This window comes from Scyliorhinus torazame, chromosome 7 (genome assembly GCF_047496885.1).
Source record: "Scyliorhinus torazame isolate Kashiwa2021f chromosome 7, sScyTor2.1, whole genome shotgun sequence".
NCBI lineage: Eukaryota > Metazoa > Chordata > Chondrichthyes > Carcharhiniformes > Scyliorhinidae > Scyliorhinus > Scyliorhinus torazame.
The window spans coordinates 190,291,305-190,311,291 of record NC_092713.1 but is presented as its reverse complement, the minus strand read 5'-3'; the positions used below and the strand labels follow the sequence as shown (position 1 = coordinate 190,311,291).

At 44.2% G+C, this 19,987-nt stretch overlaps 1 protein-coding gene across 4 annotated transcripts in view; it reads right to left on the bottom strand.

Annotated features, from left to right (window-relative positions):
- Nucleotides 1-19,987, bottom strand: part of ebf1a (EBF transcription factor 1a) — a 551,914-nt gene that overhangs the window by 523,256 nt on the left and 8,671 nt on the right. For all 4 annotated transcript variants that reach the window (XM_072511902.1, XM_072511903.1, XM_072511900.1 and 1 more), the window contains exon 6: nt 8,115-8,183. In XM_072511902.1, coding sequence (XP_072368003.1) covers nt 8,115-8,183 — 69 coding nt within the window. The remainder of the gene's footprint in view (nt 1-8,114; nt 8,184-19,987) is intronic.

Genomic DNA, 19,987 nt, shown 5'->3' with positions numbered 1-19,987 from the left:
ATATTGCAAGGTCAGTGCTGTGAGAAAGTGGCACACAAGTACCAAGTATATGGTGAAATGCCATTGCACACAACTTGGATTTGACACTGGATGGGATAACAGTGTGACACTGGGCACAAGGGGCCATTCGGCAATCCTGTGCTCAAGAGGAGAATGGGGTTCGGAGACAGGGTGAAGCCCCATAGCCCACATGCTCCAATTGAATGTAAACTGGCAGTGAACGCAACCAGCCATATCATGTTCATTGTTCCCGATATTTAAAAAAAAATTATTTAGGGTAGCCAATTATTTTTCTTTTCCAATTAAGGGGCAATTTAGCGTGGCCAATCCACTTAACCAGCACATCTTTGGGTTGTGGGGGTGAAACCCACGCAGACATGGGGAAAATGTGCAAACTCTACATGGACAGTGACCCAGGGCTGGGATTCGAATCCGGATCCTCAGCGCCGCAGTCCCAGTGCTAACCACTGCACCACATGCCGCCCCTTTGTTCCCAATTCTAATTCCGTTCCCATGGCCAGGAGGAAGCTCTGTTCCTATCCTGTGAAAATGCAAAATGTGCCAACGCTTGCTGTGAATCAGGTAACATCTAGCCAAATGTGAGGGATGCAAACCACTAGCCTAAACATCCATGGAAATACATGTGTGTAGAAACACAGCTCTGTAGATACACCACTCAAAGCTTCACAGTAATTCCAAATAAATCCCCAACGTGACATCCATCACAGATCAATGACAAGCATTAACACCCGATGTCCACACTGCCACAAAGTAGAATAAAAACTAAATCCACATTAAAATCGAAACAGTTGGATCATTAATAGACAGCAGCCACAGTGAGACCAGAGCCTGGAATCTCACTGCAGTGAATGGGGGACAAGAAAGGTATTAAAGGAGAAGGTTTGGATTACTGATAGTGGCTAAACTCCTCAACCAGATCAGTAACTCCTAATTATCGAGGGATGCCCATATATCCATGTTCTTTGTAACAGTGATAGATTGGCACTGTCCTTTGTGTCAGTCATTCGGAGATCTACAGCACTCTCGGATGTCACAAGATGTGGTGAAGGCAGACATACATCCCCTCCCAGGAAGCTGCTTGGTGTGGTGACTCCCACTATTTGCAACTGACCTGATGAAAATATAGGTCTACAGATGTCCATCATTCTGAGGTCATCCGTTTCTATAAGGCAAAATGAGGGCAGATGATTCCTTGCCTTGCATCACCCACCCCCATGCTCCCCATTCACCAAAATCTTGTCCATTCACATTTCCTCTCAACCAAGACCTGCATTATCTAAAACACAACTTGACAGAATATGCTGAATGGAAGAGAGATGGGGCAGAGAAACGGAGGTCACTCCAGCCACCCCGAGACAGGAGCAAATCTAAAACTGCCTGAGGAGCTACCCATGTCAAATGGTGCCCAGTCTGATCTTTTTTTTAAATTTAGAGTACCCAATTATTATACTCCAATTAAGGGGCAATTTAGCGTGGCCAATCCACCTAAGCTGCATATCTTTGGGTTGTGGGGGTGAAACCCATGCAGACACGGGGAGAATGTGCAATGTCCACACGGACAGTGACCCGGGGCCGGGATCGAACCCGGGTCCTCAGCACTGTGAGGCAGCTGTGCTAACCACAGCGCCACCTTGTCGCCCCGTCTGATCATTATGACTGATAACTGAGGTGCTCGTGCAGTTGAAAGTGACTTTGATCCATGGCTAAGTTTTCTTTCCATTCTGTCCGTGTCTTTTTTAAGCTTTCCACTAACAGAAGAACTATTATTTTTTTTCCTCTCAGCTGCAGTGCACCCCAGTGATCTAAAGCCTAAATTACACTCCCAGAACAACAGTTCTACTCAGGATTCGGGTCCATCACTGGCTCAAATAATTAGTGCCAAACTCCGCCTGCATCTGCCAATATATCACCGGCTAACTCACAGTCAAAACTACGTGAGCACTGAGACAATACCCAGAGATGGGAATTTTACTTTAAATCCCAAACCAAGCACTGGAATAAAGAAGGTTGCATTTGCCTTACATAACGTAGCAGGTGCCTTCAGCTTCAAAGAATTTAACTTTTCACTCCCACTTCACCTCCAGCCTGTGGCTCATGTAGCACGCTACCTGGTTAAACTCAGGACACCACAGGCCTCCCTTCTTCCAAGTCCAGAAGTTGAGGATACTTAATTCCTCCTTTTCTGCATCCGAGCAATGACATACCCTCATTTATTACCTGTTCAGTGTACGCTACATAGAATCTGCAAAACAGAAACAGGAAGTACAGAGGACCAGAGGGACCTTGGGGTGCATGTCCAAAGATCCCTGATGGCAGCAGGACAGGTAGATAAGATGGTTAAGAAGGCATATGGGGTACTTGCCTTTATTAGCTGAGGCAGAAAATATAAGAGCAGGGAGGTCATGATGGAGCTGTATAAAATGCTGCGGGCCAGTTTAGCTCTGTTGGCGAGAGGTTTGTGATGCAGAGCAAGGCCAGCAGCACGGATTCAATTCCTGTACCGGCTGAGGTTATCCATGAAGGTCTTGCCATCTCAACCTTGCCCCTCGCCTGAGATGTGGTGAACCGTAGGTTAAACCACCACCAGTCAGCTCTCCCCTTTAAAGGGGAAAGTAGCCCATTGTCATCTGGGCTATGGCGAATTTACCTTTAGAAAGCGCTGGGTAGGCCACAGCTGGAGAACTGTGTGCAGTTCTGATCACCACACTATAGGAAGGATGTGATTGCACTAGTAAGTGTGCAGAGGAGATTCACCAGGACATTGCCTGGGCTGGAGCGTTTCAGCTGTGACGAGAGGCTGGGTAGGCTGGGATAGTTTTCCAGAGAGTAGAGAAGGCTGAGGGAGGACCCTAAATGAGGTGTATAAAATTATGAGGGACATACATAGGAAGAAACTTTTCCCTTAGTAGAAGGGTTAATAACCAGGGTGCACAAATTTAAGGTAAGGGGCAGGAGATTTAACGAAGATTTGAGGAAAAACCTTTTCACCCATAGGGCAGTTGAAATGTCGACTCACTGCCTGAAAGGGTGGCAGAGGTAGGAACCCTCATAACATTTAAGAAGCATTTAGATGAGCGCTTAAACCGTCATAGGATACAAAGCTACGGGCCAAGTGCTGGGAAATGGGATTAGAATAAAGAGGGGCTTGATGGCCAGCGCACACATGATGGGCCGAAGGGCCTCTTTCTGTGCTGTAAAACTCTAGCACTATATGACCATTCGGCCCAACTGATGCGTTCAATGCCACATGATTTTCCTCTGTCTAATTACTTCATCCAGCTCTGCCATATATCCTTCCATTCTCTTCCATTCTCTTCTCCCTCAATGTGTCTTTCCAGGGAGGGACAGACCATGTGGGAACTGAGAGATTTCAGCCCCAGGCAGGGTTCCATATGGTCATATCATTGGAATCCACTTATCTCACGGAAATTCCAAAGAAATCCATGTCCTTTAAAAGAAGTTGGCAGATGGGGAGGGAAGTCAGTACTCACCCTGTATCCTTCCCAGCAAGTGATGATGAAAACAGAAAAGTATCATGAATGTGACACATGTCTGCCTATCCACATGGGAATGTGCCGTATTGTGTCGAGTGAGAAAAATCTGGTTGAAGTGTAACGAAAGCTTACAGGAAAACCGAGAGTTTGGTGGGCCAACCAACTCCACTATTCAACTGCGAAATGGTTCACAATGGCACAACAACTGCTTGTGAACATTGTCAGTCTCCTCATAAAGGAGGGTTAGAATACTTTCCATTTTGAGTCGTTCTGCCTAGTATTTTCCCTAATCCACCTGACTGCAGCTGCTGCCCCAGGTTTGTCATATGAGGAGCGGTGGAGGACTCTGGGTCTGTACTCATTGGAGTTTAGAAGGATGAGGGGGGTCTTATTGAAACTTACAGGATACTTAGAGACCTGGATAGACTGAATGTGGAGAGGAGGTTTCCACCAGTAGGAGAGACTCGAACCCAAGACCATAGCCTCAGACTGAAGGGATGATCCTTTAAAACAGAGATGAGGAGGAATTTCTTCAGTCAGAGGGTGGTGAATCTGTGGAACTCATTGCCGCAGAGGCTGTGGAGGCCAAATCATTGAGTGTCTTTAAGACAGAGATAGATAGGTTCTTGATTAACAAGGGGATCAGGGGTTATGGGGGAAGGCAGGAGAATGGGGATGAGAAACATATCAGCCTGATTGAATGGCGGAGTAGACTCGGTGGGCCGAATGGCCTAATTCTGCTCCTATGTCTTATGGTCTCATGGTTTGGATGGAACATGAATGCAATGCTGGTGGTACCTCTGGAGGTACTGAGGCCCACCCCAAGACAGAAAGCAATGGCACCCAGCTGGCAGATATAAACACAGTCTCCTCAGGCTGTCATTGCTCCTGAGCACCCACTGACCAGCTGAATACAGAGCCCACTGAATGGGGGGCCAGTAATGCAGTTTCCTGATTGCTTACTGGTCCACCCGGTCTTGTCGATGAAGGGAGCCATCATCCCATCATATTATGCCTTTGTTATTTTTAAAACAAACATTGGTTGACAGAAGTGAAGGAAGCCTGCCTTTGCTTGGCACCAATACAGGTGCACCATCTATTAACGCGTCAGCCTCCACATGCACCCAGAGTGCGTACAGACACTTTCAATAATACTCCACTGAAGTGAAACCTGCAATTCTGGCTTTCCCTGTTCCACAGTTCAGTGCATATGATAAAACAACACGGCAAACACATGGGATCTATCAATGCCTGCTGCAACAAACAATCCATCCTGATCTTCAATCTTATAATAATGTCACAATCTGAAAGTGCTGCTTAATCCTTCAAAAGGTTACATTCCTTTTTATTTTTGCCATTCATCCATTTGTTTCCTCCTCCTCTCCAGAAGGTGTGGACCTGTGTGAAGCACAGTGACTGAGGAGGAGGTGTACTCTACTTTACCATGCCCAGGTGCCTGCATATTGTGTGCAAGTGTTGAGGGGCAATTCAACATGGAAGCCATCACAGCACCAGCCTGGCCAGGCTCTCAGCCAGTATCACTCAAGTATAACCTCTGGTATAAATCACTTGATTGGCGATCAGGAGCAAGAAACCTGGGTGTACTTCACTCCTGCACGCAGCCCAGGGAACAGAAGCCAACTACAGCAACCTCCTGTGTTGCAATTCTGGCCGCAGCCATGTTAAGCTGACACAGACCAAGGACTGAATGGTTCAGTCCCACATTTGCAGTGATTTCACTGTTTGAGCCATCTGCGAAACAGGTTCCAACTTTATATAATGCTTCCATTAACAAGGCACAGCACAAAACTGAAAAAAAGCTCATATGGAAATTCTCAATTCTTCACTTATTGCCTGTCTAACAATCTGCTGATTCATAGAGCATAGAACATAGAACATAGAACATTACAGCGCAGTACAGGCCCTTCGGCCCTCGATGTTGCACCCATCTGTGAAACCACTCTAAAGCCCATCTACACTATTCCCTTATCATCCATATGTCTATCCAATGACCATTTGAATGCCCTTAGTGTTGGCGAGTCAACTACTGTTGCAGGCAGGGCATTCCATGCCCTTACTACTCTCTGAGTAAAGAACCTGCCTCTGACATCTGTCCTATATCTATCTCCCCTCAATTTAAAGCTATGTCCCCTCGTGCTAGACATCATTATCCGAGGAAAAAGGCTCTCACTGTCCACCCTATCCAATCGTCTGATCATCTTGTATGCCTCAATTAAGTCACCTCTTAACCTTCTTCTCTCTAACGAAAACAGCCTCAAGTCCCTCAGCCTTTCCTCATAAGATCTTCCCTCCATACCAGGCAACATTCTGGTAAATCTCCTCTGCACCCTTTCCAATGCTTCCACATCCTTCCTATAATGCGGCGACCAGAATTGCACGCAATACTCCAAATGCGGCCGCACCAGAGTTTTGTACAACTGCAACATGACCTCATGGCTCCGAAACTCAATCCCTCTACCAATAAAAGCTAACACACCATACGCCTTCTTAACAACCCTCTCAACTGGGTGGCAACTTTCAGGGATCTATGTACATGGACACTGAGATTTCTCTGCTTATCCACACTGCCAAGACTCTTACCATTAGCCCAGTACTCTGTCTTCCTGTTATTCCTTCCAAAATGAATCACCTCACACTTTTCTGCATTGAACTCCATTTGCCACCTCTCAGCCCAGCACTGCAGCTTATCTATGTCCCTCTGTAACTTGTAACATCCTTCCGCACTGTCCACAACTCCACCGACTTTAGTGTCACCTGCAAATTTACTCACCCATCCTTCTACGCCTTCCTCCAGGTCATTTATAAAACAGATAAACAGCAGTGGCCCCAAAACAGATCCTTGTGGTACACCACTGGTAACTGGACTCCAGTCTGAACATTTCCCATCAACCACCACCCTTTGTCTTCTTCCAGCTAGCCAATTTCTGATCCAAACTGCTAAATCACCCTGAATCCCATGCCTCCGTATTTTCTGCAGTAGCCTACCGTGGGGAACCTTATCAAAAGCACTACTGAAATCCATATACACCACGTCAACTGCTTTACCCTCATCCACCTGTTTGGTCACCTTCTCAAAGAACTCATTAAGGTTTGTGAGGCACGACCTACCCTTCACAAAACAGTGTTGACTATCTCTAATCAAATTATTCCTTTCCAGATGATTAGACATCCTATCTTTTATAAACCTTTCCAAGATTTTGCCCACAACAGAAGTAAGGCTCACTGGTCTATAGTTACCGGGGTTATCTCTACTTCCCTTCTTGAACAAGGGGACAACATTTGCTATCCTCCAGTCTTCTGGCACTATTCCTGTAGACAAAGATGACTTAAAGATCAAAGCCAAAGGCTCAGCAATCTCCTCCCTAGCTTCCCAGAGAATCCTAGGATAAATACCATCATGCCCAGGAGACTTATCTATTTTCACACTTTCCAGAATTGTTAACACCTCCTCCTTATGAAACTCAAACCCTTCTAGTCTAGTAGCCAGAATCTCAGTATCCTCCTCGACAACACTATCTTTTTCCTGTGTGAATACTGACAAAAAATATTCATTTAGCACTTCTCCTATCACCTCGGACTCCACGCACAACTTTCCGCTACTGTCCTTGACTGGCCCTACTCTTACCCTAGTCATTCTTTTATTCCTGACATATCTATAGAAAGCTTTAGGGTTATCCTTGATCCTACCTGCCAAAGACTTCTCATGTCCCCTCCTGGCTTTTCTTAGCTCTCTCTTTAGGTCCTTCCTAGCTAACTTGTAACTCTCGAGCGCCCTAACTGAACCTTCATGTCTCATCTTTACATAAGCCTCCTTCTTCCTCTTGACAAGGGTTTCGACTGCTTTAGTAAACCACGGTTCCCTCGCTCGACCACTTCCTCCCTGCCTGACAGGTACGTACTTATCAAGGACATGCAGTAGCTGTTCCTTGAACAAGCTCCACATTTCCATTGTGCCCATCCCCTGCAGTTTTCCTCTCCATCCGATGCATCCTAAGTCTTGCCTCATCGCATCATAATTGCCTTTCCCCCAGAATATAACTCTTGCCCTGCGGTACATATCTATCCCTTTCCATCACTAAAGTAAACATAATCGAATTGTGGTCACTATCACCAAAGTGCTCACCTACCTCCAAATCTAACACCTGTCCTGGTTCATTACCCAGTACCAAATCCAAAATGGCCTCGCCTCTCCAGCCATTCAGAACCACAAGGTAGTGGGTTTCATATATATAATACACAAATGGACATATATATATTAATGTGTCTGATGGGATACATATGTTAAATCACAGGGAGAGAGAGAATCAGTAAGATGCAAACAGAAAGGATGTCCTCCTTATGATGAGTCAACAAGAGCTTTGGCTTCGGAGGGACACAAAATACCATAAATGTTCCAGCTTTTCACAAGTGAACAACACAATTACAGAACCTTTAGCATGATGAGAGAGACCGAGAGTTTATACACTTTCAAGATGAAACACACCCTCACGTCCTCACGCGACAACAGTCCAATGTACCAGCACCATTTGCGGACTGGCAGGTGCCACACAATAATGAAGAGCAAACAATTGTTCATACCTGTCAATTATCACTGGGTCCGATGGCGTCTCATTCCTGTTGCCACAACTTTTCTTGTCACAGCAGCGACTGTGGGAAGAGGAGAAGAGGGAGAGAATTAAAAATCAGTACGGAACAATTGCTGCATATGGCTTAAATTACTGATGCCTTCCCTCTCTGTGCTAAACAAGCAGGGTAGGTACAATTTAACAACCACATAATGGGTAAGTAACTACTCCCAAACCTTTTGCAGTACACGACAACAGGTAGAAATTAGTAGGAGACCATACTTGTTTCTAGGTAAATTACTACTTTCCACTTCCCCTAGACAGCTGGTGATAATTAAGAGGCAAAAGGTGCCTTTGTAAAGGTGAGCAGTGAAGCAGGACCCACCTGAGGCAGGTAAGCAGCCCCTCTCAGAACAATAGATGGGACAAACCTCCTCAGCACTAGGGTGTCGGTCTCATTGGTTCTCATCTTACAAACATCACAGATGGTGAATACATTTCAGTGAAACAGTCACTGGCAGAAATCAGGCCCCCACACAACAGAATGGCAAAGGCTGGAAGTAAAAGTGCACCGGTGGTTTAAGCAGGATGTGGAGGAGGGGTGGAATCTAAAGAGTTAAAATCTTTGTTTAAATAGAACTGAGGTCATTTATGTCCCATTGCTCTTGTACAAATTTGCTACTTCCCCAAATGAGCAAACACATGCTCCATTGTCTTCATGCAAAATGCATTGCTATTGCTTTTTGGCATGAACAGAGTATATAGCAATTTCTCTTTAATATTTCATCTTTATTGTCAGCTTTCCCAATGGCTCTCAAAAGATACCTTTATTTTTTTCTTTATGGTGGTGGTCAGTGCTGGCTTGGCCAGCATTTATTGCCCATTCCTAAATGCCCTTAAGAAGGTGGTGGTTACCCTTCTTGAACCGCTTCAGTCTATGTAGTGTAGCTCCATCCTGGACGCAAGTGGAGAGTATTTCATCACACTCCTGACTTGTGCCTTGTAGATAGTAAGACAGCGTTTGGAGGGTCAGGGGGTGAGTTACTCACTGCAGAATTCCTCTGACTTGCTATTGTAGCCACAGTCTTTATGTGACTGGACCAGTTCAGTTTCATGTCAATAGTTATCCCCAGGATGTTGATGGTGCGAAGTTCAATGATGGTAATTCCACTGAATGTCAAAAGGAGGCAGTTAGATTCTCTCATGTTGGAGTCACAAATGTTACTTTCCACTTACTAGCCCATGTCTGAGTGCTGTCCAGGTTTTGTTCATTACAAGCACGACTGCTTCATTATCTGAGAAATTGTAACGGTACTAAACACCATGCAATCATTAGCACACATCTCCATTTCTGACCTTATGGTGAAGAGAAGGTCATTGGTGAAGCAGCTAAAAATGTTAGGGCCTAGGCCTACTCCAAGGAACTCCCGCTGCAATGTCCTGGGAATGAGATTATTGTGATTGTTGGAGCCCAATTATCTTTCTTTGCGCTAAGCATATTCATAACATGGCACTGGATGCAGGAGCATTGTACTTCTGCCACCTAACGACATTGAACAGAATAAAGGAGACAGTTTCCCTTAATAAGAGGAACTATAGCATTGGTCAAAGGCAGTGAGAAAGGTGCCACTCCTTCCAACCAACTCACAAAGAGGAGAGCTCTCTTTAGAAAATTGAAGCTGAGTGGGGGGGGGAAACACTCCCAAAAATCTATCTGCTCTCCAGATAGTTAGCATGTGTATTAAAGCCCCCTGCTGTAGCATTACCAAAGGATCTAATGCACATAAACACTTTGCATTCAGTTACTTTCTAACGCAATAGATCATGAGTTAGGAGACTGAGTTTAAAGAAGTACCCATTGTCGGCTGATACAACCTCCAAACAGGTACTTTTATAAATTATCTAAGCATTTTTTCTTCTTCTCTCAGTGTTTGTGCCATTGAAAATGACAGGGCCACAAGTGAATCATTTTATTTCTCACTCATTTTTCTTTATCTGTTCCTGGATTTCTCTCCTTTCTTTCTTCCTGGTGTCGCCAGCACTTTCTCAAGGGCAATTAAGGTGGGCAATAAATGTTGGCCAACCAGCGACACCCACATCCCAGGAACCAACAAAAAAATAATTAGTTCTCTTCTGGATTGTATGATCACGCTTGTGTGAATTATATCTACTTGAAAGTTAGTGGGAATGTTGCCATTTTGGTTCCTGCCACGACTCCAGTTAACAGTTTTTGATATTTGTACTGTGTTGGGAAAAACATTTTCTTGGCAAAAGGTATTTGTATATTTTGGAAGCTTAATCCAATATAAAAGCTCCTCCCTCCTCTTCACTAACTCCTTGCGCTATCTCCTAATTCATTTCCAAGATCTCAAACATCACGGAACTCCTTGTACTCCTGTCTTTTCCTTCCTCTCATGACCATTGAGACAAATCTTGATATCACAAACTCATTTACTTTTAAGCAGGCTCTTCTCTTTTCCTTGAAACTTTGGGAATAGCCAGCTGAAGACCCTGACCCTTTTCATTCAATGCACTACATTTCATTTTAGCCAGAAGACCATTTAGTAGTGTTCTTAAAACGTTTGGGAAGTCTGTGAGACTTTCACTTCACAAGATATAAGCATCATCAGCAGAGAGCAATGATAGCATGATAGCACATATAAAGTTTACATTCTAACGCAATGAATATTTATCGGTGTTAGTGATGACTTCCACTAACCTGATGTGATTGGTCAGATAGTGCTCATACTACATTGGAAGCGATACATCATTAAAATATAATGTTGTGGCCTAGTAAGTACAGGCAGTCAGTACCGCGTGCCCAGTTTGATTCCAAATTTCTGCTAAGTTAGCTGGCTCAATATTTCAGGGATGGCAATTCACCTCAGTCCCTAAAACCTGGGGGATAGAATTCTTTGTCTTTAAAAAGATATTTCATGGGATGTGGGCGTCACTGGCTGGGCCAACATTTATTGCCCATCCTAATTGTCCTTGAATTGAGTAACTTGCCAGGCCATTTCAGAGGGCATTTAAGAGTCAATCACATTGCTGTGGGTCTGGAGTCACATGTAGGCTGGACCAGGTAAGGACGGCAGATTTCCTTCTGGATATTAGTGAACCAAATGGGTTTTTATGACAATAGACAATGGTTTTATGGTCATCATTAGACTTCTAATTCCAGATGTTTATTGAATTCAAATTTCACCATCTGCCATGGCGGGATTTGAAACAGGGGCCCCAGAGCATTACCCTGGACCTCTGGATAAAAGCAAATTACTGCGGATGCTGGAATCTGCAACCAAAAGATAAAATGCTGGAAAGTCTCAGCAGCTCTGGCAGCATCTGTAGGGGGAGGAAAGAGCTAATGTTTCGAGTCAAGATGACCCTTTGTCAAAGCTCCTAGAACTCTGGTCAAGTGACCACTATGCCACCACCTCCCCATGTGCTGCTGATCACTATTTGGAAGACCAAGGATACCATTTATCACATCTCACCTGTCGAAGGCAGAAAACCTGCTGCCACTCACAGGGAAGGTCCCACATAAAGGATGGCCACTTGAACATTGTATTGGAGGTTGGGAAACTGCACTCTAACCAGAGAGAAAGGAAGGAATTTAGAGTAAACCAGCCTTTGAAAATAAAGTCTTGCACCTGAATTTAGGTTCATTTGTTTAAGGGGTGCCCTATAGCATGGCATTTGACCAGGTTTCTGGCCCAGGTTACATACAGTTACATTTTGCATTATGTCCAATGTGATTGCTGCAGTTATTACTACAGCATCATGTATAGAATGAGCAGGAAGTGAGCAGGAACTTTCAGTTCATGTTAGTAAATAGTTATATTTTTGGCATCAGAGACAATGCCTTACACAAAGACACTGGCTCCCCCCCCCCCCCCCCCCCCCCACCCACCCACCCATGCTAATGGTGCAATGTCAGAGCTACATAAGAGTGTCAGTCGGGCTTCACGGTGGCGCAGTGGTAGCACTGCAATCTCTCGGTGCCGAGGTCCCAGGTTCGACCCCGGCTCTGGGTCACTGTCCGTGTGGAGTTTGCACATTCTTCCCATGTTTGCGTGGGTTTCACCCCCACAACCCAAAGATGTGCAAGGTAGGTGGATTGAACATGCTAAATTGCCCCTTAATTAGAAAAAATGAATTGGGTACTCTAAATTTTTTTTTTAAATAAGAGCGTCAGTCACACTATTGGTGCAATTCACTGCACAATGCATTTAGCCCTTTGTGTATTTACAGGTAGAGTGTTAATTGGTAAAATACAGCCACTTCCAGATTTCCTTCCCTCCAACATGAGCCACTGTGCCTTCAAGTGCCTGTACCTTAAACTCTGCTGTTGCTTTCAAAACCCTCTCTGCACTATTATCTTCCCTCTTTGTAAGACAACCAACCCTCTTTGACCAAGCTTTTGGTTAACTGTCCTAATACCTTCTTACGAGGCTTGTTGTCAAAGTTTATCTGATAACTTTTCTGTGCAATGTCCTGGAATTGTTTAGGATGTTCAAGGTACTATATAAATACAAGTCATTGTTGCCAACCACCCTCTCTCCACCCACCCCCAATATCTCATGTTGGGACTGATTCCCGAGGCACCAATATCTCACAACAGTGGCCACAATTCGTTAGGGAGCTGAGTCAATTGTCAGCACGCGATCAGGGCATGTATGGTGAGGGTCTTCCCAATCCGCACATACATGCTCCTCGCTCAGCAGATGAAGACGGAAGGAGGCTGGATGGATCCTCAGCATTTGGGCTGAAAGGGCCGTTTCTGAGCAGTGTTCTATGCAACATCGACATCTATGCACCAAGGGTGAATGGATAAGGATCAGCAGCAGGGACCCGAGCTGATTTATTCTCCTCCATTGCCCAGGGGGCCACACTGAGGAGAGTTGGAACACTTCAACAACATCCCCAGCTGAGATCAACTAATCCAGCTCAGGCTGCTATCGAATGTGGGACATCTGTGATTTTTTTTTAATGTCTTGTTTCTATTTTTAAATAAGAGACGGCATTCTGTGCCCGAGTCCCGCTTCTGGACAGCTTTGCAGAAATTTACAAGTGTTTTATCTGGCTTGTAAATCTAACGATCATTTCACTCTGATTGTGTTTAAGGCTAAATATGTCTGAGTCAGTCATTGAAACCGTTTAAAAAAAAACAGCTGAAGAATAAATACCAAGTCAATCGAAGCCACCGACCTGAAATGGATGAGCAACAAGAAAGCTTCTCAACTTGGGGGGGGGGGGGGGGGGGGGGGGGGGGGGGAGAGAGAAGAGTTCCCAGCACAGTAATGTCGAAAATTGAAAGATCATGGTGCTTTCATTATAATCACCAAATGTGCACAGGGGTGATGTGGTCTTGCTAACCTTACTTCGAGCATTTGTCATTCTCTACATGTCATTCTCTGTGATTCATTACAAATAATATTTACCTTGTAATATAACATATGAGTGCCGTGAAGTCACATTATTTAGAAAAAAAAGTTACAACAAAAAAAGCAGACCTTAACTGAAACTGTGGATGTTTTTGTGTTACCGCAAGACAAGCTGGTTTCACACCATCTGGGTAATGAGAGCGCATAGCAATTAGCTGAGGTGATTAATGGCGAACAGGCTCTCATTTTATGCTTCTAACGGAGGGCACGTTTGCACCCCGGTGCAAATTCAGCATATCCAAAGTTGCACTGACAATAAATGCGGAGTGAGAAAATGGGTTTGCAATGTGGCGGCCATGGAGAAGAAGGGGGCATGTCTGCAGCCCATGCTCCGAATGGCATGGGATTTGCAATGCAAAACAGCATTAGTGACACAATGGATGACAGCTCCCATATCAGCCGGGTCACGTCAAGTAATAAACAAACAGCGCCCATATAAAACCCTGTTTCAATGGCCAACAATGAAACCTGTAATCTCCCTCATCAGCTGGCTGACCTTTCACAACATGCCTTTTTTTTCCACCCTCTCTCCTTCGTCCTCCACACACTGAAATATATTATCCCGTGTGGTTTTCTATTTCCTATAATCTGGGCCATACGGTGGTGGGAACTTTGGGCAGCTACCCTAATCTGACCTGACCCTCACCTCACTGCAAATCCACAACACACAAACATATAAACAAGGGGGGCAATTGTCAATATGAGCTCAGCTATTCATCGTGGAAGCCCAAATTATCGTTACGGAGCAAGGTTCCCACAAATTAAAAGGCTGAAGAGATGTGAATACCATCGGCGGAGATGTCAGGCGCGCTTGGTCAATGGCTCAACCGATTAACTGGATGAGCCCCACAGCCCAGGATGGGTCCACGTTGTCTAGGGCATTGTGCTTGGCCTTATGCCCCTGCACTAGAGAAGAGAGACCATTATGTCAGAGATCCTTGTCCTGATCACTCACTGGCGACCCCTACTGGAGAGTGCACAGATGAGTAGACAATGGGAGGAGGTAGAATCAGATTCTGCAGTCATGATTCCCCCCAACCCCCCGGAATCAAATGGCCTCTCGACACTCCGTGCCTAGCCTGAAGAATGCCCACTTGAGCGAAATACCAGAGGGACTGTTAACACGCACAGGATCACACCTCAGCCAGAAGTCAAAAGCTCCAGATCGACAGAAGGAAATTATCAACAAGGAAGTGTCAGCACTCTCTGCTTTTCCATGGGTTTGTAAAAAAAAACTGTAGGCACTATTCCTGTTCAATCGGAGTACCTTAAACAAAAAAAAACACATTTTCGGCAATGCTGCATCATTTGTCATGTAACAACGAACTGCACAAAAGAACCAGACTGTGGCAATGTCCCACAAGAATTCAGTTTCTGAAAATGTACAATCGGTTCTCACAGAGTTTATATTTCAAACTCGAGGACAGAACATCCGTAGAGAATAGCCCCTGTTGCAGACACAGACAGACTCAGGCACAGGAATCAACAACACACCACACTTGCTGCATGATCAGCCCTTGCACAGCCAAAGAATCACATCATAGAATTATTCAAACTAATTAGGATTAAAACTACAAGACATATTCATAAGATATATCGTATGATGTTCAGTGCAAAACATCAAATTATTATAAACAAACTTAACAAGTTTACTTTTTTCACAAAGTTAATCTGGAAGTTTGACGTTTTGGGTCTCAAAATAAAGAAGCTTTAAATTTAGCCAAGCACTCCACCCCCTCCCCCCCCCCCCCCCCCCCCCCGGCCCTTTACAGACAAGGACAGCGTTCAATTCTGATTAGGTGGGATGCTTTGTAATGAACAGAAACAAGATTCACAGCAAGCACACAGTTATCAACCTGCCCTCAACATACTATTTGCAGAACATGAGCTTATCATAGGACCTATTGCCTAAGATCAGCCTTTACACCAACGCTTTGAATAATTTTGGTCCCACTTTGAGAAATACTAAGTACAGAGTTGCCATTTTAAGTTAAAATCACTTCTGCCTTTAACTCGATGTTTAGTTGTTAGGATCTGTTCTTTTTAAGTCCATCTCTTCCTGTAAATGTATTCCTTCCAGTAGCATTGAGCTGAGTTGAGAAGGATGTTCCAGTTATCACAGAAGCTACCTTTTGAGAAGCAGAAGGGGCACCTGTTTGTTGAACAACTGCAAATCTAAATAATAGCGGCAGCAACACTAAGTCTTGTTTTTTCTTGTTTCTTTGTTCACTATGTCCTCAGTTTACTCTCCTCCTCTCCTGTAGTCTTACTGAAATTTGGTTCAGTTGGTTCAGACTCTACAGGGAGAGTCAATGTATGAGCCACTTTTAGATTAGATTCCAGAAATGTGGCATCCGCATTTCAACTCAATGTTTATGCTGCAAAGTATACTCAATATCTCAGTGGCAGCATCACACATGCACTTTATTGCAAGTTTACAGTTGTCATTGCTCACAGAATCGTACAAGTCCATTTGGAGACCATTTGGCCAATCATGCCTGTCCTTTGTCCTCACAGCCCTAAATCTGTATCTTTTCCAATTATATATCCAATTCCCTTTTGAGAGTTACGACTGCCTCTGCTTCCAGCACTCATTCAGACGTGGCATTCCATGAGCATCAGGCAAGCTCCAGAGCCATTGGGACCATCAGTTAAATTGAATCTGTCCTCAACCAATGTACACAATTGCGTGCACACTTCCACAGGCACCCTATATCCAGGCACTCAACACATGCCAACTACACACACACACATACAGGCACACACATGCACTCCCCTCCCCCTCCCCCCCCCCCCCCCCCCGCCCCACACTCATTCATTTTCATATGTGTTCTCCATCGGGAGGTCAGTGGGCACTCAGGTTTAAATATTTTGTGCCCCTCTTAGTACAAGGATATTTAGGTTGACAGAAACACACTCAGCTTCTATCCTGCCTTGGGCCAGCTAACTCAGCAAGCATGAAGAGGGTTGTTTGATCCCTGTGGCTCAGCACCATGGCAGGCAGTGCATTTATCCAATTATTTATGGACTTATTTCCCAATTATTTTTGTTTTTTTATATCTAGTATCCAATTAGAACAAGAGGTTCCATGCAAAAAAAGGGGGACTGCATTGCTGTAATAAATGCTTTGAAACCTAGAAATTACAAGTGCAATATGATATTCTACTCCCTGCTATTTTAACTGAGACATTGACCTATTTATTTTAAATGGGTTAACTCTGCTGTTAAAATACTGGACAGAGAATGTCATGTGAAATCTCTCCACAGCGCTATTCCTCTCTAATGCTGTGATGGCATCCTCCACCCATTTGGTTCAGCCTGTGCCCCTTGATCCCCCAATATCTAAGTCCCCAACTTCCCTCCCATCTCACTGTCAGTGCAAAAGTCTCCATTTTAACAGCCCTGCTTTCTGAGGTTTCTCCACCCCCACCCCACCTGTCCCATTACTTCTCTTCCTGTCCTTAAAACCTTCCTCAAAACTGTATTTTTGTAAAATGCTTCTCTCTCCCTTGTCACCCAATTCTATTCTTGTCACCCAATTGTCTATTCTTGTCACCCAATTCGAGCCTTTGATGAACCTAGGGGTATTTTTTCACATCACAGCTGATCCAACCTGAAACCTCAGCGATGTGCTGAAGGAGTGTCACACTGCTGGATGTGCCTATCTTTTAGTAGACTATTAGATCAAGACTACCATCTGTCTGTTCACATGGGTGCGAAAGATCCCAATGCACTGCTTTTTGAGCAATGACTTCTCCAGTGCCAATGCTAACAATACACCTGCAAGCAACAGTTCCATGTCCATACTAACTGGGCATCTCATCTCATTGAAGTTTGTATGGCTTTACTGTGCACAAACTGATTCCCTGTCTGTATATGTAACAAAGTTTCTTCACTTCTGAAGTAATTTGTTGATTGTAAAGAACTGTCTTGAGAATATAATAACACATTTTGTAAAGGCAAGTTATTTTGTTCTACACAGAAGTACTTTATTGCTGCTGGTCTCCCAATTAGCAATTTTCCCATGATTATAGGTAATTTCCATTATATAAATTTAATAGTGTTCAACTCACTTGATGGAACAATTTGCCCATTTACCAGGTTAGCACTATTGATCCTCATTATTACTCAATATAAAGAACAATTAATCGGTTCAACCCAAAATAGTATAGAGAACAACTAGGTAGTATTAGATTGTTGCATATTAACGAACATTAAGGGAAGAAAACAACTTTTCAAATTGATAGATGCTCGATTGGGTAACTGCATCTGATGCTAGTCATTTATGATGGTATTGGTTCCTTCCCCAATATTGTGTATTATTGTTGCTAAGCTCCTACTTTTAAAAGCTACAGAACTGCTTTTAAAATACTTTTATTACTGACTGTCCCAAAAATCAGGACTGTTGTTCAAATTGGCCTTATTGTTATTTTCTCCAATTTTCCTCTGTTTTCCTATCTGATTATAAGCACAGTGGAACTCAGACAAGTGAACATGGAAGACCATTGCAGTGATGGGTCTTTTAGACCTCACACAAAACAACTTGGAGATGTATGGTGTACACCAGTAAACGGGAATAAAATGTTTCCCAGGAGCAGTAAATGTGCTTTCGCCCCATTTATGCACTTGTTAATCTAAGGCTGAGTCTATAATGCAGCAAAATGTTACAAGTTAAGGAGACATTCTCTGTTTGGTTATCAAGAAGTAGTATTATGGGTCCATTCGAGCATTTATTATTCATCAGCACCCATTAATGACTTTAACAAATGGGTCAGTAGGGTTACTCTGTGCCTGTCAAATATAATGATTGAAATTACAATTTTACTACTTGTGTTATGGAAGCAGGTAACTATAAAACAATTGTTAAGCATAACGTCGACTTGCACGTACACACCACAGTACTTGGAACTTGTGTCCAAATGAAATGAATTCACCGGATGTTAAGAGGCTTGTGATTTTTTACTCCTCCTCTCCTGAAAGTTGCAGGGCTGGAAGGTTCAACTCGACAATTGCTGGCAGCCTTGCAATACCTCCACATAATACCTATTGGCTATTAGCCTCTGGGCGTCAAGCTGCAATCAAGGCTGAATCAGTCTTCACCCAGCACCTATCTTCACACACTTCTCAGCAAAGAGGGTTGGTTACTTGACTGCAATCGGGGAGTTAGGAACCTTGTCCAGCTTTCCTGCCCTCGAACCCAGAGGCCAGTTACAGCAGCCCCGAGTGCAGCCGGGGGAGGGGAGCTAGCTCCGGCCTGAACCAGGGATAGAAATTGAGAACTTTCTGTATGTTGAACCATATTACCCGCTGTGATAAAGGGGTGGGTATTTTCCAAATTAAATTAAATTACATAACATTAGTTGCTGCATTTCAAAAATAAATTCGCCGTGGGAATAACTTTTAAGACAAATTCACGCAGCATTTTCAAGTGCAAAACATGTGCTTCTCCTTTAAATGACATAGTTTGGAACTTGGAACAAGGACAATTTCTAGGACAAGCTCCTTGCTGTGTTGTGACTATATCAAGACCATTTTTAGTTAGCGCCGCCAGCTGCTTTCAGCCTCCACAGCCAAATCTTACCATTACAGGTTCTTAATAGCTCTTCCTACAAAATGAACACGGGTGTGTGGAATTGGGGGGGGGGGGGGGGGGGGGGGGGAGAGAAAGGTCGTGTTACTGAGATTCTGAGTTGCTTTCTCGACGACATTCCTTCAAAACAGACTGCTGCGGTTTTCCGACACTTGCGTCTATGTTGGAACCACATATGGGAAATTTTTTTTGACTGTATTGTCCACTTCCGGTGACTGCTAAAATAATTACAGCTGTGCAGTTGTTGTTAAGGCAGCTGAAAGCTTCGGAGAACGGTGCTATGGAAGGAGCCTGAAATAAATCACTTACTCTTGCAGCAAAGTTTGTCTTAACTGGGCTTTGGACACCACAGGCTTTAATGCAGTCCAGCTGGGAGCTTGGGAAACATTTATTATAATGGGAGGTTTTTTAATCCCTGAATTTGTTATAATGAGATAAATGTCATTTAGGCAGTTGGAATAATTTGTCAAGTCTCGCAAATCTTCCAAGCCAAACAGTGAAATCAAGACCAGAAGGTCCCAACTCCAACTCCTGGTCTGTTCCCAGTTAGCTAGGGCGACAGGAGAAATTGGCCTCAGTGCCCCTAAGGTTAAGGAGGGAAAATAGTAGCCAGGTTTCCTGGTCCTGACCAATGTTTAGTGACTCCTGCTCGAAAGTGTATGCGTAAGGATAATAGACGAGCTTAGAATCATACTCAGCTCAGCTCGTGTGTGTAATATATTTATTTAAGTATCCCCCCCCCCCCCCCCCCCCCCCCCCCCCCCAACGCACACACACTTTCAAATGGCCTGCCCACAATCACTGTCCTGGCTCACACATCGTTGAGAGACAGGGGATCTCGGAGGATCCGGG